The sequence below is a fragment of the Alosa sapidissima genome, chromosome 5, assembly GCF_018492685.1.
Source record: "Alosa sapidissima isolate fAloSap1 chromosome 5, fAloSap1.pri, whole genome shotgun sequence".
NCBI lineage: Eukaryota > Metazoa > Chordata > Actinopteri > Clupeiformes > Clupeidae > Alosa > Alosa sapidissima.
The window spans coordinates 14,296,266-14,321,281 of record NC_055961.1 but is presented as its reverse complement, the minus strand read 5'-3'; the positions used below and the strand labels follow the sequence as shown (position 1 = coordinate 14,321,281).

The 25,016-nt window shown below is 43.3% G+C and overlaps 1 protein-coding gene across 1 annotated transcript; it reads right to left on the bottom strand.

Annotated features, from left to right (window-relative positions):
- Window positions 1–21,464: 21,464 nt before the first annotated feature.
- LOC121709116 (olfactory receptor 2AT4-like) lies at window positions 21,465–22,445 on the bottom strand. The gene has a single exon (XM_042092192.1). The coding sequence runs from the start codon at window positions 22,443–22,445 to the stop codon at window positions 21,465–21,467; it is 981 nt and encodes a 326-aa protein (XP_041948126.1).
- Between the last annotated feature and the right edge of the window lie 2,571 nt (window positions 22,446–25,016).

Sequence of the window (25,016 nt, the reverse complement as noted above, 5' to 3'; positions counted from 1 at the left end):
GTTCATTTTGTAGCCTATCCGTTGACTAGCGAGTTTAACCCTCCTACCATATTGTATATGATAGTGTTATTTGGATATTATTCATCAAATAATGATTCATTATATTTGAATAACCAACAGTGTTAACTTATTCACATTGCCAACATGTTTTTACAGCATGTGTCATGTACAATGTAATGACTGTCCTTCAAACGAATTTGGGTCTCTCTTTTATTTCTCTGCATTAGGCTACACTCAGAAATAAATAACATAAACAGAATAGAAACGAAAAATGTCCAGATCCAATGTTTATTGTGACTTCCAAGATTCTAACTTAAGGTAGGCTAATTATCATTCAGTGACTTGGTAATAGCATCTATTGTGATAGCGCGACATATGCGACCGTGCTGCTGCTGCACACCCCTAATCAATACTCCTGACCTTGGTTGAAAGATTACAGAAGCTAGGTTTATCTTTAACAATATCCTGGGTAACATATGCTATCACCAGTTAATACTATTTTTTCCATATAATAGAATCTGCATAATTTGAAAGCCTGGTCACTACCACTGTGTGGCTAGATATTTTGCTTACTTACACTCTGCTTTATGAAAAAGCTTCGTATGTCACCTTTCTTCTTTTTGGGTGGCATAGCTGATCTACAAACCACAAAAAGGGGGTTGTATGTATGCTGAAAGGAAAAGGGAGTATCAAAATGTTTCACTCTGGCCTTTTATGGGGTAGGCCTATGTATTGACAGACAGCCCTGGTAACTTACCGTTGTCGTTGACACACCCGCTCGCTTGACTACCAGTGCAAGAATAGAGCTGCACAGTCCCGCCCACAGCCAAAACGCGGTTAGGTGCCGGATGTAAGATTCCCATTCATTTGTCCCATTGACGTTTGGAAAAATCCGTATCTAAAGAGTTTTACAGCATGTCTTAGGCTAACCAGCTACGGCATAACTCATAAGCATACAACATATCATTTCGAGTGAAAAAACGAAGAGAAAATCCAAAAAAAGTCAAAGGTACAAGACTGTGTACATATTTTCATTTCCGAGCAAAGGAACTACTCATCCCATAAACCACCGCGCCTCACTGAATAATATAGGCAAAATCGGCGCGATTTATTTTGCCATTTCCAACCGGCGACAGCACGCAAACCCTTTCCTCCAAACAGTGATTTTATATAGTGATTGTGCAGTTAATAGCAGTTATTTCAGGAGTAATCGTGTAAATAATAGTGTTTTGATATTGAATTTTATATTTATCATCGTGTATTTTATATCGTGTGTGTGTGAAAGCGGATAACGTTAACGGCAGTGCTTCGTAACGTTACCTGACTCATCCTATGCTGTCATCACTGCTCAGTCGGGCTGATGCATGGACTGGTGCATGGTCTGCTCTTGGACCACCATATTCAGTTTATTAATTTGCCGTGAATTATTACACAAAATGTTCATTAAATGCACTAAGTATTCCTAGGTTAATGATTGATGTGAATCATACAGTATGAAGGCTACAGTAGCCTAGCTAATGTTAACTAGCACTGCTAGCAGCATTAACGTTACCAACCTCCCTGCTTAACTCACCACAACTTTGTAGGTCTTGTCCCTCATGCTAGCCCTTACAAAAAAAACCAACAAACTGACTCTCGGACACACTACAGTCAATAATGTGACCCGATTTAAAGTGGCTTTCACCCCTTTGGACACTCACTAAAACATAATATATTTCAAACCTGTGTTGCAGCATGTAGGCTAATGTTAGCTGCACTATGAAATGACATACAATGTCGGAAATGCTAAAGGTTAGCCTGTCGGCTACCTGAAAAGTTTGAGTGTTTAAACTAACATTTACAGTGGTCTATTTGATAGTGTATTGGCCCTGACTAAGTTCGTGTGATGTTATCGTGCGATAAACCCCAATCCTTGTTGATACAAGTACCAATATTCGTCAAGAAAGTTTTTAATCACATTAAGATTTTCGCCATCTCAATATTTTTCGTTGAGAAAGTTTCAAACTATGACCATAACGGCCTTTCCACCAATCAGAGGCATCACTGTGGGATTGTTCAGGATTGTGGGTAATGAAGTACTTATCCAAGAGATCGCGAATAAAAGGCATTTATCTCAAAACAAGGTTAGTGCCCCATGAACTCTTGGTGTCTATAGGAGCATATACAATCGCTTAGTACAGCCGTAGCTTGTTTTAAGTCTACCACGTGCAGTTAAGTTTTTATGGCTTATACCGCAATTGTCAATGGAGAAATTGCATTGAATTTTTACATCCGGCATCGGCTGTGGGCGGGACTGTGCAGCTCTATAAAGCAAAGCGTGTGCAGCACGTCAGATAACCCTTCCCCCTCCCCCTCGGTTTTTCAGCCAATCAAATGACGACGTTTCTTGAAATGTCGTGATGGCTGTCGGAATGATCAGCAGCACAAATGAGTTCGCTAAAATATTGGTGGGGACAATTTTGTCATCTTAAAATATTGGTTAGGACTAGTCATGAGCGTCCCACCCTAAATCTACGCCCATGTCAACAGAACAGCTATACTTATAATATAAGCCTACCTGTAGCTTAGGGAAGCTAACAGCTTTCTATTAGGATCTAGTTTGTTAGTTACAGTTTTGTCATAACTCCCTGATGCATTTTTGCATTTAGAATAGCCAGAGCGTGGATATCTCAATCGGAAAATTAAACAATATCGGATGCCTATGGACTAGGCTGGGTGAACCCAGCCTGATCTGCCCGCTATTTATTTTTTGATTTCTTAAAAGATTGAGCTTGGTCTGGTGAAAGCCAGACTAGCTATGGACCTCAGTTACACAATGCAAGGGAACATGAATCAGCCTATATTTGCACGAACAATAACGGACAACAGCTCTTCAACTTTGGCCCGTTAAAATGTGTATGAACAGTCTAGCGACGCATTTCATCAAGGCCCATTTGGACATGTCAGTTATTTGCACCACTGGTTAGATGTAAAACAGCATTTCGTTTCAGACTACTGTTACTTAATTTGTGCATTAACAATAACGTTTCAGATTACTGTTACTTAATTTGTGCATTGACAATAAAGTATTACATGAACTAAAGATGACTAAAATCTTATGTAGAAGAAGAAACATTCACAAAAAATCCATCCATCCAAAAATGACCTTTGTTTTTGATAGCTGTTGAAAACGGCATGAAACTGACAAAGATGTTTTTGTTTATTTATAAATAAATAAATAAATAAATAAATAAATAACATTATGCTGATACCTTTTGCTTTTCCCAAATACAATGTAGCCTACAGGTGTAAGTGACCTTTCATCAATCCAGTTGCAATGGATGAACTGCCCTACTTGTGATTGTTTAGAGATTTTAAAGGTTTTATAACAATGCTACATCTTATTTGGCTATTCTACAATCTATTCACCTTTTCAGCACCAGTAGGCTACTTTCTGTGCAGCCGCACACACACACTCAGGCATGCCAAACAAGCATACACAAACGTTTCAAGAGTGGGGGATGGAGTAAAATATGGAGACAAATTGAAGTGTGATTTATTTTCGCGGAACGCATGTACAGGACTGAGCGGCGGTCATATTTTGTACCGCTATGCGGTACATCTAGTTACATTTTAACTAGGTAGAATGAAAGTTAGATATCTCCAATTTCAGATATCTCTATCAAGAAACTCATTCACGATATCTATAACTTGATAATAGATATCTACAATTAAATTATGACTATCCCTAACTCCAGTTTGAGATATCTATAAAGTCATTTTGACTAGTCATAATTCCAGTTACAGATATCTACGTCATTTCGCCTAGTCAAAACTTAATTCAAGATATCTAAAAAGGAACATGTAGATATCTTGAATTGAGGTGAATTAAAGATATCTTCAACTGGAGTAATGAGTCAGAATCAAATTGTACAGATTCAGATGAGTCAGAATCCAATTCTACAATTCAATTAAGCAATATAGCATGAGTGAGAGTGGGGTTGGTCATGGATATTCCCACGGGTGTTGTTCGGCCGTAGCCACGAGGCCGGAGGCCGAGTGGCGCAGGCAACAACAGCCGTGGGAATATCCATGACCAATCCCACGATCACGAGTGCTATATTGCTTTTATACAACAATTCTACAACAAACTAAATAATCTGAAAACACCCCATTATTGTTTAAAAATGTTAATTTCGACATCGTTCTTACACATCAAAAAATAGTTCCCTTTTCAATAGACAGCATCTTGGTTGCTAGGTAACCAACATTCCATATTCCTCGTTACGGGTCTTGGTGGTTTACATGTCTTCTTGAAAGAAATGTTGAAAGTCGGGCTGAAATCACATTCATATCTAGGTTTGCTGAATGCATGTTACAAGGACAATGGGCCATGTCATGTAAGGGACATGGTACTGCAAAAAAACGGAAACATTGTCTACATTGCAGAACCACTCAACTTTATTAATTTATGGTGAATAAATGTTATATTACTGTGCACAGCCTGACGTGACGATGCTAGCACGTTAGCAGCGGTTAGCTAATTATGCTAACGTTAGTCTCCTCCAAGTGACAATCATATTATACACAATGTTGGCAATGCTAAGAACAATTAGCATCCTCGTTTATCTTACTTACATTGAGTTGACTGTGTGGCTTAATCCACAGATGTGGTGAAGCACTGTTTCGTTATGGTTTGCTAAGGAGTAACCCATTGCTTGAAATAGTGGAGAGCTGGGATGAGAACATTGTGTCAAATCTTTGCATTGTATCGCGGAGTGATTTATTATTAGCTGTGCAAAGTCTGAGTTGAAATGTCCAGGGATATTCCAAGTCATGGAACGTCTCTCGGCCAATCAGAAATAAATAAATAGTTCCATAGAACCTAATTGTTGTATAATTGCAGATATCCGTAATTCACATAGTGGATATCTGCAACTGAATTGTAGATATCAGTAATGATAAATCCCATAGAAATGAATGGCAAACGTGGCGTTATTTGTCCTAGGAATAATGTCTTTGTGGATATCTGAAATGACAATTATGAATAGGAAGAATGTAGTTGCGGATATCTGAAATGTTAATTTTGACTAGGCAAAACTGAAATACAGATATCTGCAATACATATCCAGTCTAGCTGTTAAATGTTAAAATGGCTTGCCATAGGTAACTTGTGTTGTGCTCCTACTCACATGAAGAGCTGGCAGTAAGTGTTAAGTGTCAATGCTAACCAGGCTAATTAACAAACCACGGTGAGTAACGTTGAAGGGTTAACTCACATGACTTCTTTTGTAGTCTGCAAAATAGGGCCTGACATTTTCACAGTTAGTAGATTTGTTCTGATGGACATTAACTAGATCTTGAGGTCAATTAAAAGCTGTGGCCGCTGAGGGACAATCGGTCAGAATGTGCACACCAAAATGTTCTTTCAACGGGTTTATTGCAGAAATCCACAGATGGCTGAATCCCAATAAACAGGTTTGTTACTGAACGCACACAAGTAGAAAATACACCTTAAAACACTATAACAAACAATCATTTAAACAGCACACTCAGTCACTTAACGCCAGCTCTCTCGAGAACTTTCTTCTTCCTCTGTATTAACAACGTTCTGAAGTCCCGGAGGGCAGCGTGCTCTCTGATTGGCTGGTTGGAGGCAAGCAATACGACTGATCTAGAGTCGGCCCTTTGTTACAGCCGCCCCCAAATTTGTCCCTTCAAATTTGTCACCCACAGAAGGGCTGACGGAATCTGTGTCCATGTCCGTATCCGGTATGGCAGGAAGGGCAATGAGGCGGGCAACAGGTCGGGTATAAGATTTGTCCTTGACCTGGACAACAGCAGTCCGAACTCTTCCATCTGCCCCATGGATGAGGCTTGTGACGCGGCCAAGTGGCCACAGGGCCCTTGGCAGCTGTGGGTCCACCACCATGACGATGGTCCCCAGTTGCAGCTGAGAAGTATCCTTGTGCCACTTAGAACGGGTCTGTAAAACCGGGAGGTAGCGCTGAATGAAGTGAGTCCAGAACTGGTCAGCTAATATCTGGGCATGTCTCCAGCGGCGGCGACTCAACAGCTCTGACTCGGAGTACATTGCCTGTGGCAGTGAAGGGTCCAGCCGCCCCATGAGGAGCAGGTTGGGGGTTACTGGATCTACATCAGCCACGTCTGTGGACACATAGCCGAGAGGCTTGGAGTTTAGGACTCCCTCAACCTCTATCAATACTGTCCGCAGGACTTCTTCTGAGACAGGCTGAGGCTGGATGGTGGCATACAGCGCAGCCTTAACAGATCTCACTTCTCTTTCCCAAACACCCCCGAAGTGTGGTGCAGCTGGGGGGTTGAACTGAAAACGAATCTGGTACTTGGCTAGATGAGTCTGGAGGGTGGGGTGCATTGACTTGAAGGCCTCCTGCAGCTCACGCTCACCCCCACGGAAGTTAGTCCCCTGATCTGACAGGAGCTCCGCAGGCTTGCCTCTCCTGGCGATGAATCTGCGGAGGGACATCAGGAAGGAGTCGGTGTCAAGACTAGACAGAACATCCAAGTGCACAGCCCGAGTTGTCAGGCACTTAAACAAGATGCCCCATCTCTTCTCGTGACGCCGGCCTACTTTCACTGTGAATGGCCCGAAGCAGTCCATACCAGTGGAGAAAAAAGGAGGCTTCATCAGTCTCAATCTCGCTGGAGGTAGATCTGCCATTCTGGGCACAGCTGGCTGAGCTCTCCATTTCTGGCAGTCTGCGCAAGAGCGCTGATGGCGCTTGACTGCTTCACGTCCCTGCAGGATCCAATATTTGCGGCGCAGCTCTGCAAGCAGCCGCTCTGACCCAGGGTGGTGCAGGCTCTTGTCTGTGGCCTGAATGATGAGCTGAGTGACTTTATGTCGGGGGTCCAGGACCACTGGGTGGATGGTATCCAGGTCTAGCTGGTCGGTGCGGCGTAGCCTCCCTCCGACACGAATTAGCCTCATGGTCTCATCATACTCCGGGGTAAGGCAGCGAAGCCTACTGGTGGCAGACACAAGTTTTCCAGCTTTCAGGAGGCCAAACTCTTCAGGAAAGCTCTCCTGCTGGGCTGTGCTGAGAACTTCTCTCTCTGCTTCCCGGTAGTCTTCCGCAGACAGACTAGCCTGGACTGCCGCCGCCCCGTGACAGGCTCTAGCTACAGCCTCTGTGAGCTCCCCAAAGGAGGAGAATTGGGCAGCATCAGGCAGCACTGATGTTGAAGCAGTCATGGAAAAACAGCACACTGTGGATCTTTTCAGTTCTGCAGCGTCTTCTGTGTCTCTCCCTGAAGGCTGTGTAGGCCAGAAATCAGATCTCTGTTGCAGAAAGGCTGGACCTTGACTCCATCTGCTGTTGCTAGCCAGCTCCAGCAGTGTCCTTCCCCGCGTGATGTCGTCAGCTGGGTTGTTGGCTGTATCCACGTATCTCCAAGCGCAGGCATCAGTCAATTCCTGGATCTCGGCCACACGCGTTCCGACAAAGACCTTGTATCGACAGGAGTCTGATTGGAGCCAGGTGAGGACTGTGGTTGAGTCAGTCCAGAGGACGACATCATGGATAGGTACAGTCAACTCTCTCTGTAACAGTGCAGCCAACTGAGCAGCTGTGAGTGCGGCACATAACTCGAGCCTCGGCATCGACAGCTGCTTCTTTGGGGATACTCTGGACCTTGCAGACAAGAAAGACACTTCCACACAACCATCAGGGCTCTCTGCTCGCAAGTAGGCCACTGAGCCATAGGCTTTCTCCGAAGCATCCCCAAATATGTGCAGGTCTCTCTTACACTTGGAGGTATCCATCTCAGGGCTTACGTAGCAGCGAGGCAGTGAAATTTGGGATAGGTGCTGCAACTCCTCTTCCCAGCTCAGCCAGGGCAGCAGCACGTCGTCCGGGAGTGACGGGTCGTCCCATTCTCGTTGTTTGTCCCACAAATGCTGCACCAGGACTTTGGCCCGTGTTGTAAAAGGGGCAATGAAGCCCAGTGGGTCATACAGACGGGCCAGGACGCTGTATATGTTCCGCATGGTGGGCGTGGCTCGGTCCAGCATCCGGTACTTGTACCCCAGAGTGTCTGAGCTGCAGTGCCAGCGGAGCCCCAGGGTCAGCTCTTGTGGGTCGGTGCTGGACTCGTTAAGCCACAGCTCACTGCTCTCGGACCTGGCTTGTATCGGTAAGTGGCTGATGACGTCCGGGAGGTTACTGGCCCACTGGCGTAGTTCAAATCCACCAGTTGCCAGTAGTGCTGTGAGCTTGTCCACCAAATGTCGGGCTTCTTCTGCAGAGCGGAGGCTCTGCAGGCAGTTATCCACATAGAATGAATGCTCTACGGACAAGCGGACATCCTCATCCGGCTGGCTGTGGTCAAACACGTGCTTCTGCAAAGCAAAGCTGGCACAACAGGGGCTACATGTGGTGCCAAATGGCAGAACTTGCCATTCATAGACGCTGGGTGCTTCTTCTGTCTTCAGGCTGCGCCATAGGAAACGCAGCAAGGGCTTGTCTTCAGGGAGCAGCCTCACCTGATGAAACATGCCCTTGATATCACTGCTTATAGCGACTGTGTGCTCTCTGAAGCGCAGGAGAACGCCCAACAGACTTGAACTCAGAGTGGGGCCAGGTAACAACAGCTCATTCAAGTTGTTTCCCTTGTGCACATAGGAGCAGTTAAAGACAATCCTGTTCTTATTGTTGTGGCTCACCATGTGGTGTGGTATGAACCAGGATTCAGCTGCATCTCTCAGCTCCTCTTCTGGGACTTTCACTGCATAGCCAGCCTTCTCCAGCTTGTCAATCTCTGCACAGTATGCCATTGCTCTCTTTGGGTCTCTCAACAGACGCCTCTCTGTGCTGCGGAGATTGGCGAACACTGCCTCTTTCGATGCCTTGAGCTGTGGCATGTTCCTCACCCTAAGGAGTGGGGTGGCGTAGCGTTGGACACCATCAATGCTGACGCGCGTAGTCTTTGCTTCCAACAGGTGGATGGCATCCTGATCCTGCCTGGAGCGTGTGACGAGCTTCTCACTCCTGTAGGGGAGTACATCTAATTGCCACAGTCTCTCAACATTCTGATGGAGCGTAGCAGTGGGTGAAAGGGAGATGTGGAGGCACTGCTGTGCGGCAGCCTTCTGCTTGATCTGTTTTGTTGGCCCCTGTAGCGCCCAGCCTAGCCTTGTCTTCACTGCAGCTGGGGCTCCTGGGGGACCCAGACGCACCTGCTCCACTGGTGTGATGAGGTGGGGGTAATCAGACCCAATTAACAGCAGAGGGCGGACTCGGTTCAGTGCCTTGAGTGGGATGTCTCTTAAGTGCTTGTGCTTTCTTTGAAGTGCTTTCACAGGGTATGTGTGCTCCGCCAGTCCCAGCTGATCAGCTGTAAAGGCTCTATTTATCTTAAATGACTTCTGTGGCTGATCCGCTGGTGCAATGGAGAACGACACTGATGTACCACGTAGCACTCGGACATCCTGCCGGACAGTCCGGAGGGCCAGGTCTTCAGTCTCACCAGTAAGCTTAAGACTCTGGGCTGCTGCAGGCAAGAGTATAGTCCGTTCTGACCCGTCATCAAGGATGGCATACGTTTCCAGGGTGTGCACACCATTTCGCAGCAGCACTTTGCTCACTTTGAGCAGAACCTGGCTGCACCCTGCCCGCCTGTCTAGGTACAGGACTTCATTGGTTGTGCTGACAAGGCAAGATGTGTTCTCCGTAGCAGGCTTGGCATTCACCTCGTGCAGTGCTCGCAGATGCCTCCCTTTGCACTCTTCACATAAAACCTTTAGACGGCACTGCGCTGCTTGGTGCCGGCGGCCGCATCGCCAGCATGCCTTGTTGGTCTTGATCCACGCAGTTCTTTGGTCCACTGTGAGCTGTGCAAAGTTTGCGCACTGGTTGAGAAAGTGCTGATTGTGGTTGCAATAGGGGCAATATGCGGCCTTCTCTGATTGCTTGGCATTGGAAAATGTCTTTGGTATGGCTTGAGTGCTCTCAGACTGATCTGTTGCATGCAGAATGCTAGTGTTCCTTACCCCTTTGCCTTCACGTTGTCGCGCTGTCTTGGGCCCAGAGTTGCTCTTATCCTCCCTATACAATGACTCGTATACGGTCTCCTGAATTTTCAGCTCATAATTGAGCCAGTCAGAGAAGTTTAGGAGGCTTGGGATGGTGATGCGCATGGGATACAAGAACCTCTTGAACTCTGCCCGCATGTCTTGAGGCAACTTGGACAGGAGCCTTGTCACATGGGAACCGCAGCTGAGCTCTGTCTGTCCGCTGTCTCCTAGCTGGTCTAACATGCCTACTAGCGCTCTCACTTTCAGTGCAAACCGCTTGAATCCACTGGTGTCACCGCATGCAATGCTTGGGGCTTCCATCAGCTCTGCAATTCTCCTAAGTGATAGCTGGTGTGGCTGTCCGTAGTGTTCTGTTAGACTGGTCATTGTATCTGTATAGGGCTGCAGGGAGTTTGTGTACGAATCTGCGATGAGCAGGGCTTCTTCATACTTGAGATGGTCGACCAGGATCTGGTACTTGAAGCGCTCTGATGCGTCGACTGGCAGCAGATTCTCCAGGGCAACCTTAAGTCTGGCGAACTCCCTCGGGTCCCCTTTGGAGAATACTGGAATTGTGGGCTTCGGACCGCGGTACACAGTCTCACGCTGAGGAGGGGACAGAGGGCTGCTGTACTCTGATTCGATCTCAGATGGTGTGTACGGTGGACAGTACTCTGGTGTCATTGCTCTTGGCACAGGATAATGTGCCTCTGGGTACATGGGACTTGGGTGTAGGCGAGGTGGCACCTGTTTGGCTGTCTTCAGGTCTCGCAGCAGCCCAGTGAGCTCTGTTACCAGGTCCGGCACCAGTGGTGATGGCTGGTGCACATCCTCATCATTGACTGCTACAGGAGGTGGTGGCGGTGGCCAGACACCAGTATCTGTAGGCGGCATGTATCCACTGGTCAGTGGAGGTGGCGGCGGTAAAGGGAACTGGTCCGTGCTGTCATTCTGCTGTGTGGGATGTGGCCATTGGGCTGGCGCTGATACTTGAGGGGGGTGGAGGAGAGACTGCAATCGTGATGGTGGGACTGGCTGCACAGCTCCTTCATCAAGTCGCCTGTGCAGGTCCATCATCTGTCGCTGCATCTTCTGATTCTCCTCCAGTAGTCGATGCAGTGCATCGAGGACCTCCGGCGTGGCTCCTGAAGTGGGCTTACTCTGAGGTGAGAAAGGCGTGCTCTGATACAGAGGGCCTGCCATATCAGGTAGGTGCAGGTACTTTGTGTCCGCTCCTTGTGCATCCCCTGAGTCATCATCTAGTGGAAGGGGAGTGAGAGGTGTCATCCTGGCATATCTCTCTGTAGCTCCATCCATGCTGTGGTAGGGGCGCTGTTGCTCGGACGGGTATACTGCATCCTGGGGGACGTAGGCAGCTTGTGATTGGGCTGGGAGGGAGACTGCATAGTCATCCATCCAGGCTGGTTGCCTTGCCGTACGTCGGGGCCGGGCACCGGCAGGGTGTGGAGTTGTTCTGTGATCTTGGAACATCTTGGGCAAATCCTCAGTGGTCACAAGAATCCTCACTGGAGCCTCCAAATGTTCTGATGGACATTAACTAGATCTTGAGGTCAATTAAAAGCTGTGGCCGCTGAGGGACAATCGGTCAGAATGTGCACACCAAAATGTTCTTTCAACGGGTTTATTGCAGAAATCCACAGATGGCTGAATCCTAATAAACAGGTTTGTTACTGAACGCACACAAGTAGAAAATACACCTTAAAACACTATAACAAACAATCATTTAAACAGCACACTCAGTCACTTAACGCCAGCTCTCTCGAGAACTTTCTTCTTCCTCTGTATTAACAACGTTCTGAAGTCCCGGAGGGCAGCGTGCTCTCTGATTGGCTGGTTGGAGGCAAGCAATACGACTGATCTAGAGTCGGCCCTTTGTTACAAGATTATTACTGTATACAAACTGAAAAATATTTTCAGTGGATAACTTCGGTGATTTGGCTTCACAATATTTTTTTAAGAATAGCTCAATTGGAGCTGCTCTTCAATAGCAACCACTTGGGGTGCTGGTTTTCAGTTTCCCTATGATGATTAGCCTGACGTAGTCATACTCAATTCTAGTCAGAATATGAGTCTGATACTGCTCCATTGGGACGTAAATGGGGCGTGTTTCAACCGATACAGGGGGGGAATGCCTCTGCACTCAATTGGATAGACCTAACCAATCAGAGCAACAAAATAGCTTACCGTGAGGTGTAGGAAGAAAACACACAAACCATCCTCCTTCTCCAAAAATGCCTTAACATTATTTGCTGGTCTTCTGTAAAAGTTAGTGCCGTCAATAACTCCTACACTCATTAGCGAAATCTAAGAGATACGTAGTAGCTATCAGGAACAAACTGATAGCCTATATCCCCTCCGTTTTTAAAAATAATTCTGTTGAACACTGATATGCTACAAACATGTTAAACTGCTGGGAAAGGCTGTCGCAAATCCCTCGAACCGGTGGTCAATCAGAGATTTCAAACGAACGAGGGAACAACATGTCACAATGCAACAGCGCTGTTTTCCCTCGATGAAAGTGAAACCACGTTTTCCCACATCTCAACTTTGCCCAAAGTTTTCAGAAATAATCGTTTTCAGTGATAACACCTCATTAAACTAGATGTACCGCAGAGCGGTACAAAATATGACCACCGCCCAGCCCAGCACATTTTTTCTACAAAAATAAGTCACACTTGTCAAATTGTGTTCATTTCCTACTTTGTTCCTTTTTTGTGTGTTTGTAATTGAGTGTGTGGTTGTTTTTGTGTACCGTATTTTCCAGACTATAAGTGGCACTTTTTTTCATAGTTTGGCTTGTCCTGGGACTTATAGTCAGGTGCGACTTATATATGAAAAAATATATAATTGAACATGTTTTTAAATGTTAATTCATATTAAAGGGACACCAGGCAAGCCTGATGCTTTTTCTCTATGAAACTCCCCCTCCCCCAGGCAAGCTTGATGCTTTTGTCTCTACGAAACTCCCCCTCGCTCGGTCTGAAGCTCTTTTCTTTTTCTTTGCGTCTTCCGTCAAGGGTTTTCGCTGCTTCTTCGCCGGCTCTGCCATTATACACACGTTTGCAACAATCTCTAGCGTTTCGTTAGCCTGCCTCTGTGCTGTAAACTGATCCTGCTTCGGTTGTCGGGTAGGATACACCAAACTTGCAAGTGGGATTTTCTTCCTACAGGCAGTAGGGGTTGGCGAGAGAGCCTTCATTCGCCCCGTAATGAGTCATTTAACCATATACCGACTTACAAAGATGATTAATTAACACGAAAACGTTGCCTGGTGTCCCTTTAACTGGCATGAACCCCACATGAAACATTACTGTCTAGCCACGAGAGAGCGCTCTCAAATGCACAAGTTCTGTGCACTTTCAGTCAGAGATGGTTGTGCTGTGCACTTTCAGTCAGAGATGGTTGAAACACACGTGCATACCTAAATCCTTAAATTATGGCCAGGATTCTGTTTGGGCCTCAGATTCGGACAAATAAAGGCCAGTAATAATTTTGTTTCAATTTAACTCATAAAAGACCTCTTATTAATATTTTATATTGTTGGTTGGTTTAATATTGTTGCCAATGAGTCATTGTCTTACACCATGAGTCTCCAACATGTTGCTCCCAAGCTACCAGTTGCATGCCGCCCCCTTCTGAGCTTGCCAGAGGCTGAAGCAGTAACCTACATTTAAACACAATTGTTGCTGCCAGGCATTAGCCTATTTTATAAAAAAGTAAATCATGCATAATTAAAAAAAATAACTAAATTTAGGGTGAATAAGGTTTCCATTTCAGCACAACACACGTTCCATGAATAAATAAAAGCGGATGCCTTATCTCGCAATAAGCGGATGGAAATCCCAACACCCTTTCATACATGAAACTTAATAGTGAACCATCAAATACCCCACAGATTTCAGTGGTCATCAGTCCCGATATTTAGCAATATAATCAAACAGTAAGCCATGCCCCAAATAAAGGTGCTGTGCTTTGCGCAGCTTAAATAAAAAGAACCCAGCGATAATTTGAAGATTTACGATAGTCTGTCTCCTAAAACATTCCTCACCCGTTATCTAGACATGCATGAAAACATTTGAAAACAAAACTCACTACCATGTAGGCTAATATTTGATTGCTGTTTTGCGGGTAACTTATGCGCAATACCCGCAATCCTGCACTGAAATTTAGGCCCTGGTTTTAAATGCGCATATTTTTTTCTCTCGCTCTCTCGGAGGTGGCCAGCCGAGCAATTGTTCTGCTGCCAGCTTGTGCCAATATATCGTCCAAAATGCTTGATTGCATTGCATTCTCCATATTTTTAGCTAAATTTTCATGTACCATATCAGCATTTTTGTTCAGTGAATCTTTTGTAAATTGCTTCACAAGTAGCGCGGGCACTCGTCAGCACTATTCACTCCTTCGTCTTCATTAACATTCCCTGTAGAATTCTCAATATTTTTGCCCTCTATGTGTCCAGTTACATCTGTCTGTTCTTGGTCTTGGATTTTGTGAAATAAATTTCTAAATATCACCTGCTTGCTGCAGCTTTGGTCTGCACGTCCTATTAAAACCAGTCTGTGCGGTCTTTTTAAAACGCATCTTTTTCTCTCTCTTGGGCATTTAATATGCTGCCGGCTTGTCACTCCACATTGCTCAAAGTGCTTGATTGCATTGCATTCTCCACATTTTTAGCTAAATTTTCATGTACCACATCAACATTTTTGTTCAGTGAATCTTTTGTAAATTGCTTTACAATTACTGTCAGGTATAGGCTGATCGCCTGGCTTGCGCTTTGGTCAAGTCCTTTTAAAACCGTCTTTTTCTCTCTCCTGAGCATTTAATCTGCTGCCAGCTTGTGACTCCACATTGCCCAAAATGCTTGATTGCATTGCATTCTCCACATTTTTAACTAAATTTTCATGTACCATATCAGCATTTTTGTTCTGTGAATCTTTTGTAAATTGCTTTACAATTACCTTCGGGCCTATATCTATGCCTGGCTTGCTTCGGTCACGTCTTTTTAAAACCATCTTTTTCTCTCTCTTGAACATTTAATCTGCTGCCAGCTTGTGACTCCACATTGCCCAAAATGCTTGATAAATGCTTGATTGCATTGTATTCTCCACATTTTAGCTAAATTTTGGTGTACCACATGGCATTTTCTTTCAGTGAATCTTTTGCTTTACAATTAGGCCTATCCGGCCCTCTTCGTCTTCATTAACATTTATCTTTTTGGCCTCAATAGTCCCGTTACATAGTCTCTGTTTTTGGATTTTGTGAAATACATTTCTAAATAAATGCGACTTATAGTCCAGTGTGACTTATACATGTTTTTTTCCTGTTCATGACGCATTTTTTGACTAATGCGATTTATACTCCAGAGTGACTTATAGTTTGGAAAATACAGTATATGTGTTTTGTGTGTGCTTGTGTATGTAGGTGTGTTTGTATGGGTGTATGTGTGTGTGCATGTATGTGTGTGTGCATGTGTGTGTTTACGTGTCTTTGTGTGTGTGTGTGTGTGTGTGTGTTTTTATATGTATGTGTGTCTTTATGTATGTGTACATAAATAAAACAAATCAGGGAACCACCTACTCTTTGCGATAAGTGCCATGGGATCTTTAACAACCATGGTGAGTCAGGACCTCAATTTAACATTCATGCAAAGGAAAACATCTCCTGAAGTACAGTGTCCCTGTCACTGCAATAGGACATTGGGATTGATATATGTTTGGTGGCTTTTGGCCACAGGGACGAGTGCCACCTACTGGCCAGCCACCAACACAACTTCCAGCAGGAACCTACTCTTCCTAACTAAAGGCATGATTCTAACGGTCTCACTGAATTGCATTATGCACACTCAATTCTCACTGGTATCTGCTAGACAACAAGTACCAAAACATGATTAGTTCATAGATTTCACATGTAAAATACATTTTATACAACCCCACCCCCATCTTGCCTGTTCATAATTCTGAGAAATTCTTGAATTGTGTGCATGTGTGCGTCTTTATGTGTGTGTGTGTGCATGTGCTTGTGGGTGTGCCTGTGTGTGTGCATGTGCATGCATGCGTACATATGTCTACTGTGTATGTGTATGTGTCATACGTATGATTACTGTGAATGTTTGTGTGAATATCTGTTTATGCACATGTGTGCATATGGAATGGATTAACATGACCCCTGGAGGCAAACATACGCAAAAAAATGGTCATCCTAGGCCCTACGGTTCTCAAGGTATTCACAGAAAACTCTGTTGGTGTACGGTCACTAAATGAACACATAAATTAATTTATCGTATGGCCCCACATAAACTAAAGTCCATGAAACTTGGCATGCATTCAGAGGGTGTCATAATGATCCTACACTTTCAATTTCGTGCAGTTTCGACCATGTCAGCCAGAGATGTTGTGATTACAACACCTAATGTTTTGCTTTTTAATTTTTAACTAGGTGGCGCTATACATGAATTGAGTGGTAATGGGATGGGTTGACATGGCCCCTTAGGACCAACATACAAAAAAAGGTGGTCCTCCTAGGCCCTACGGTTCTCGAGATATTCACAGAGAACTGTGTCTGACCTACCTTCCTTCGGGGGGGTCCAGTCCAGCGGGGGGGCTACAGATCAAAACGAAAAACAATGGTTCCATGCTATCCTTGTGGGGCTACATGCCCACCAAGTTTCGTGCACCCCAGTCCTTCAGTGTCCCAGGAATCCTTGACGGAAAATTGGCCATGCGAAAAAGAAAAAATCTGACTAAACCAGGGGTCGGCAACCCGCGGCTCTTTGATCCCTCTGATGCGGATCAGCTTTTGAAATGAATGAATGAGTATTTAATTAAACCTTATTTTATTTTAGTTTGTTCATTTTCAAAATGTAATATTGTATGTCTATCTGAGTAATTTAGCCTATATAACTTTCCACCTCCGTAACCGTAGCTGCACAATATTGTTACATTCATGGTTCCTTGCCATGTCAATATCAAACAAAATCACTGATTTCCCCCCATTTCAGTCAACGAGAACACTTTAATTGTTATTGTTGATGTGTGCGCTTGCTGTAGGCTAGATAAGGAAAATGTCAAAAAGGAAACGTCAGCGACCACAGCTTGCAAGCGCGAACACAAGGCTGAAATGGGAAAGACTGATTCTGAAAACGCGAAATGAACTGCCTGTTATATCGCACACTGCAACAAGTTCGCATTGCTGTGTTAACCCTGTTCAGTTCCACTTGCATGTGAGAAATCTTTCTCAAATATGAAAAATATAAAGACAAACCTGTGCTCACATTTAAAGGGACAACAGGCAAGCCTGATGCTTTTTCTCTATGAAACTCCCCCTCGCTTGGTCTGAAGATCTTTTCCTTTTCTTTGCATCTTCCGTCAAGGGTTTTCGCTGCTTCTTCACCGGCTCTGCCATTATACACACGTTTGCAACAATCGCTAGCGTTTCGTTAGCCTGCCTCTGTGCTGTGGATGCAGGATGTAAACTGATCCTGCTTCGGTCGGCGGGTACGATACACTGAACTTGCAAGCGGGATATTTTTCCTACAGGCAGTAGGGGCGGGCGAGAGAGTCTTCATTCGCCCTGTAATGAGTCATTTAACCATATACCGAACTTACGAAGATGAGTAATTAACACGAAAACGTTGCCTGGTGTCCCTTTAAGGGCAATTCCGTGCAAACTGTCACATCCATAACGCCAACACAATGCCATGGATATGACAGTTTTGCGTGGAGTTGCCCTTAAATGGTGACAGCCTTAATTCTTGCATGAAACTTCACCTCACTGAATATGAGCCAGCCAGACTCCAAGGCCATCACCAAATCTAATCTCTGGTAGGCCTAATGTTCAATTTCACCAATGACATGAGTGTTGTGTTGTTAACTATGATGTTACTTTGCATACCAAAGGACACTGGAAAAATAGGGGGTGGTGTTTAGCCTACATGGGAAGCCTAAGGCCTATTATACTTCTGTCATTCCACTTTACATTTCAAGTTACTTGCACATTAAAACTAGTAGTAGAAAATGTAGGCTATTTAAAAATCCTCTGTTGAATAAAAATAACTGTACGTTAAATATCCAAACTTTTTCTTGTAACCGTCTTTATGTGGCTCTTCTGAGATTAAAAAATAATACATTTGGTAAAAGTGGCTCTCCAGGCAAAAAAGGTTGCCGACCCCTGGACTATATGACCGCCGCTTTGCTGCGCGGCAGTCATAATAATATGCATTTTCCATATGGGGTCTTAAAAGCCATGTCTCCTTCTAGCCACAGTGTTTTTGTTTCAAACATAAGCCTAGTCTAAGCGTGCTCAGATGACGTGATGGACCAGGCGCTGTTGCTCACTTGTCCATCATCGTAAAGCCCGATTTGATTGGTCTACCCGATCTAGGGTGAGCATACTTGCTCCACAATGGAGCAATGCCAGACCGAACTTCCCGACCTCAAATGTTGTGGGCGGGACTAAGTTCGGACTGGCACCCAGGCTATATGATGATGGTAAGGGGCCAAAATCCTCAACCTGCTTACATTAGTTTAACACTACAGTTCAATGTGAATAGTGAACTATGAACATGAAGCAGTGGTACCCATAGTACATTAGCAGCTGTTCACTACATAGGAGAAAGACTAAAGACTGTGGGCCAGATGTACGTACATTTGCGAACGTAGCGTTATCAGCGCCATGGACACACCGCAGATTGCGAACGCTGTCAGACCCAAGTTTCCGTCGTATTTATGAATTGTTCAATCCTTAGTGTAAACTGTGCCTTTCTCTGCCTTTCTCCGCCCATAAATGCAATTTACGAACGTCCACAACTGAATGGCAGCGCCTACATACAAGCGCAGTTGAATGAAGTTAACTGATGACAACATTAAAAAGAATCAAACATTTAGCGATCATGAAATAATACCATACATGATAAGATGTAAACAAGCAGGGAGATAATGAAGATCAGTAGTTCTACTCAAACTACTTGTGCACGTAGGCTATGGAAGATTGGTCAAATCTAGCAAGTAGGAAAGTTTAAGTGAATGACGTGAAAGTGAAAGTAAGACATTGGAAAGGCCAACGAAACTTAAGGTTGCTTAGTTTTGGTAGTACAAATACTTTCACCACAAAAACTGGTGCTCTAAATAGCGATTCTGTTGTCTTTGAAAGGTTCTCTTATTGACGCATTAAACTGCAATTTGGATTAACACCTGCTTTTACAAGGCGTAAGTATTTAGGCGCAGAATAGACGTGCGCTTTCAGGAGCAGTCTTTGTACATACCGCGGAATACATAACTAGGCGTTCTTTACTCTTCCCCTCCCATCTTTTTACGCTAAACTCCCACTTTCCCCTGGATCCTCCCATGAATGCATATGCATGACATGACAATCGCAATCTGCCACTTTCAGCTCCCGTGACAGGCAGTTTGCGCTTTTACATCATTGCGGCCTGTTTATACATACCTCGCAATGATTTTACACGCACATTGCGAAACAAATACGCCTGAAATGGGCGCAAAAGCGTTAGTACATCTGGCCCTGTGTGTCTATAAAACTATAAACAAAAAATATATACCTAATATCTTAAATAATCGTAACAATCTATTATCAATTAGCCTAGAAATCTAGACGCGCCCCTATCGGCTGCCAGGGCTAGTCTAGCAACTCTCCGTTGGCTTGCGAGCTCCAGTCCGCCAATCGAAACTTAATCAGGTCATTGAAATCGTGTATAGAGTCGTTTGGTGGGCTTAACATAATGAATGATGGCAAAGTTGCAACGGTTTGGCTTGAATTCCCTGCTACTTGAAAACAAATATCCTATTGCGTGCAGAGGGAATTTGAAAGGCAACTGATTATCCCGCCCCTCGGACTGAGCACTGCGAACGGTGAGTGCCCAGACCCTACATTTTAATGTGGGTCTGGCTCGCCAGTCTAATTATCAATAGTAGTTAAATGACTTTTCACTTGTCTTTTAATAAACATTGACACTGATTGTCTCGCTGCATTTGACATCCAACACCAGCAATAAGTGGCTGGTGATCATTGCTCTTTTATTGTTTGAGGTCTTGTGGTGTCTATGACCCCTAACCCCTGCAACACCAGTTTGAAGAGCAATTTGCTGAATTTTACAAAAGCTGACTCCGACACTGGCTCAGTCAGTTTCTAATCTTATGTACATCTAGAACTATGCAGGTGGCAGTGCTGTTGGATACCCATGATTTTACATAAATTAAATAGTGACAACATTTTGTCTGTAGTCTGTATTAAATAACCAACATTTTCTGTGAATGGCTCTGAGTGATGTTCAGTGACGTGGTGATCAGTTTCCAGTGTTTGGAATAACGCCGTTTAAAAGTACGGCGTTAGGTAACAACGTTATTTTTTCAGTAACGGGATAATCTAATTAATTACTTTTCCCGTCGTTACAACGCCGTTAACGTTACTGGACGTTAAATGCAGTGCATTACTATGCATTGATTGAATAAACTGTGTAATCCAAACGCACCCCTGGCTCACAGCTAGTGAGGAGGTGGGTTAATAACGACGTAAGTGATTATGATTGGCTAAGGCAGAGTGTTTTTACACACTTGCCAGCACACGGGCCACACACACACGAACCAGCTAAGATAGAGATTCGACGAAACAGCAGAGGTCAGCAGCAATCCGATGAAAAGTTGGCATTTTCCAGGTGGAGATATAAGCACTACTTCAAATTCATTGTGGTCAAAGGCAAGAACGTGCATGTAATGTGTACATTATGTCCAGGAGCGAAGACTTTGTAGGATCCTGATTTAAAGGATATTCAACATGACATTTTTCAAAAGTCATTTAGAGACACATTTCCTTTTGATTAAAGTTTAAGGTCTAAACTGACTGTGAACATATTAGATTTTTGTATATTTATTCATATTTTAAAAGATGAATCCTCCCCAAATGTATCATTACTGTAAAGTGACATTACATCAAATCACATTAAATAGTTCATGGCTAGAGGACTCAAATCAAGGAATGGATTTGCACCAATGATGTCTTAAAGGAATATTTGAATGGCAATGACAACACAGAGATGCGGATCTGGTTTTACCAGCAGACATTCTTCCAGTCAGAGATAGACCAATGGACAAGGGCCCCTACGTGGAGAGAGGCCGAAGAGGCCATGGTGCTGAAGCCCATTTTTGGTAAGAGGCGAGGATTGGCGCTTCCTGAAAGTTTCACGTGTAGGAGCTAGGGCTAGGGTTAAGACATTGAATTTTACAGATGTATACAATCAGACTATAACAAATAGGATAACATTTCATCAAATCACTATGGTGATTCTTGTAACAATCAATTCCATAGTTATTTATGTAACTATCAGTTCTTACGTTAAAAAGAAAAAAAAAAACATTTAATCTTATCAAATATATTTTCAATATGGCTTCGACCCATTTCACATCATTGAAGGCATAGCAGCAATGGAGAACTTCTTGCTAATATTCCTCATTCTAAACCAGCGAGCCAGTGCCAGTTTGATCTCTTTTGTTCTCAGGCAGTAAATGAAGGGGTTTATAAGAGGAGGAAACAGACTGTAGAAGAGGATAAGTGTAATGCGGGTATCTTGGTTCATGGAGATACCTGCCATGCTGAAAATATAGACAGTGCAGCGTGGTAGATAGTAAAGACTGATAATGCATATTTGTGTGCTGCAGGTGGAGAAAGTTTTCCATCGGCTCTGTGAACTGGATATTTTCGATACAGTGATAATTATATGGACATAAGTGTAGACAATGAAAGCCAGGGGTATCAGAAGTACCAGCATAGCTAATGTGAAAGAAACCATTGTCTCATAACTGTAGTCAGCACATGCCTGGGTCCTTATGGAATGTTCATCACAATAACATTGATAGATTCGATTGGGCCCACAATATGGAAGCATGTAGATGTAGGTTAATGAGATACTTACAGGAGCCATGGATAGAATCCAGGCAAAACCGTTTAGGATGGTCATAGTGCGATTTTTCATCAGCATATGATATCTGAGAGGAAGACATATGGCCATGTAACGATCCAAAGCCATAATCCCCATAATGTAAGAGTTCAGAGTCCCAAAGCTGTGAATCAGTCCCATTTGCAAGAAGCACACATTGAAGGAAACAAATTTGTCATCAAACCAGTACCTTGAAATGATTTTAGGCAGAGCTACAGTGGCAAATCCTATATCAGACAGAGCCAAACTCAACATGATAATGTACATCGGTTTATGGAGGCTTGGCTCAAGCACAAATGTTACAACTAGAAAAGAGTTCCCTACAACTGTGATAACATACACAATACAAAATATAAATGCGACCAGGCCATAATAGTCAGGGTGGAGCGTTGGAAAGCCCACAAGGATAAACTCTTTGATTGTTGTTCGGTTTTCATGTAGCATTCTATAAAAAAGAAATCAACTGGGAATTAATTGTGAAGCTTTATAGACTTAGAACTTAGTCTGAAGTTATGATGTTATAATGAATAAATGCACCTAAAATGCATATTTGCTAATACATTTGGAATACAACTTTTCAAAGACATTATGCAGTGATAATCTCCCTGCAGTGACCCTAAGTCATTTGAACCCCCTTCTTACCTTACATATGATACCTTGGAATCTGCCAAGGTGGTAGCCTACCAGAGAATGACTCCAAGAAGTTGATTCGTGTAATTTATATAATGTGGATGTGTCATGAAGGGGGAGCAGTTATTGTGTCTTGCCTTTCCATGTTTCTAAGGTACAGTAACACATGCCTCTAATCAGTCACCATGGCAGCAGCTCCATCTAGCTATTTTTTTGGCATGTAAAAGTCAGGCTCCTACTGTATCTAAAGCTGGGAACAGACCTCCCGATTTTTTTCAGTTGCACCCAATAAGAACACAATTGAGTAGACCAAACCTACAGATGAAGTCTGGTACGATTGGGAGTTAGTCATGAGCACAATCAAAACGATCAAGCTGTTGGGTGTTTAATGTCATAATTGCAGCCACACCGACCATGGAATGGACCGGTCAAGATAAAATCAAACATTTTTGATGGAGTCCGGATTGCGTCAACAATGGAAAGAATCACTAAGGATTCAATCTGTCATGATTGTCACGGACGTAAAAATCCTTTCAAAAAGGGTTAAAAAATCGGGAGGTTTGTTCCCAGCTTAATTGAAAGTACGGCAGAGTATTAGGGCCACACATGAAGAAATAAATTTGTTTTTGCTATGACGAGATTAAACTCGACGTGTCGACTTTAAAGTTAACATGTGGACATTAAACTTGATATTTTGAGAATAAAGTTGAAATATCATGTAAACTTTAATCTCAACATTTCATTTTTAAGGTGCATGAAAATGCACTGTACTGTTCTTCCAAGGCTTTTTACAGTGCATGAAAATGCACTGTATTGTTATTCCTTAGACTTCTTCCGACTTATTTTTATTACAGTGCATGCAAATGCACTGTATTGTTATTCCTTTGGCTTCTTCCGACATATTATTAGAGTGCATGAAAATGCACTCTACTGTTATCCGATTTCTTCTTATTACAGTCTACTGTTCTTCCTAGGCTTCTTCTTATTATTACAGTGCATGAAAATGCACTGTACTGTTCTTCCTAGGCTTCTTATTATTATTATAGTGCATGAAAATGCACTATACTGTTCTTCCAAGTCTTCTGATTACAGTGGATAAAAAATGCACTGTACTGTTATTCCAAGGCATTTTATTACAGTGCATGAAAATGCACTCTACTGTTATCCGAATTATTCTTAAAATTATTACAGTGCATGTAAATGCACTGTACTGTTCTTCCAAGGCGTTTTCTGATTATTCTTCTTCTTCTAACCCATTTAATGCAGCTTCAACCATTTAACGTAGAAACTTCATTCAAACTGCGTTGCGTAGGTCTTACTTAGGACATGTGGGCTTTGTATTTTTCATCTTTGTAACTTTTATACTTTTTAAACTATTAATTAAAAACTACTCAAAATGTCCCCATAGACTTAACATTAGGCTAACATTATCACAATAGAGCCCTTGAGCAATTAGAATCCTAGGCCAGGTGTTCGGCCACCTGGATCAACTGCCAGTCTCAGGCTTTAACCCTTAGAACCCTAAGCTGTTTTTAGGGCATTTTCACTACCTTTATTCATAAGGATTTATTCTGGTCATTGTAAGTGCCACACACACATATTATATATTGTTTTTTTTCAGCAGAGTCTAGGCTATCCGGATCTGCCATCATTTCATGTATTAGTACTAGCATTGATTTTATTTTGATTTTTAAAGAATTAAAATATAAAAATCATATTATAAAAATTCGTATATTTTGACCTATATCTCACCACAGCAAGCTCATAGCTCTACATGCATTTCATGTGTGTGTAGGCCAGGCTGTCCTGAAACGGGCAATATAATTGCCATGTTGGAGGGATACTCTGGGGCTGAGCCATTTACAGAAATATATGGTGTGTGATTTACAGAAATAAATGACATTTTTTATTTAGCGATGAAAAATGACCATTCTGCGCTCCATATCTGTGACACGAACTGATCTGACCTGACTTGACCCAAGTTTGCCTGTTAGCATGTGTGACTATGGTGTATGCACTCATGATGATTCTCAACTTTTTACTGCATTGCCATGAACAAAGTAAAGGCAAAAAAAGGTGTTTCTTTGTTGAACAAATTGGGATGCAATGTGAGCCTTGAATTGGATGCCATGCAGGAATTTGCTAGTATCTCAAAACCGGATTATGAACATGTTTTGTCATAGAGAAACACACGATAGCGTTGGATTATAAACATGCTTTGCCACAAAAACAGACAAAAACGTGGGGTAAGTCCAGCTATATGAAGTTATAAGCTGGAAGGATTATTGGTGCTTCACTCCCCTCCCTGAAGGACATTTACACCACCCACCTCACCCGCAAGGCGACCAAAATTGTGAGTGATGCAAGTCACCCCGCTCACAATCT

What these genes read in the sequence shown, in the direction of transcription:
- LOC121709116 (XM_042092192.1), bottom strand. Translation starts at nt 22,445, where the DNA reads ATGCTACATGAAAACCGAACAACAATCAAAGAGTTTATCCTTGTGGGC.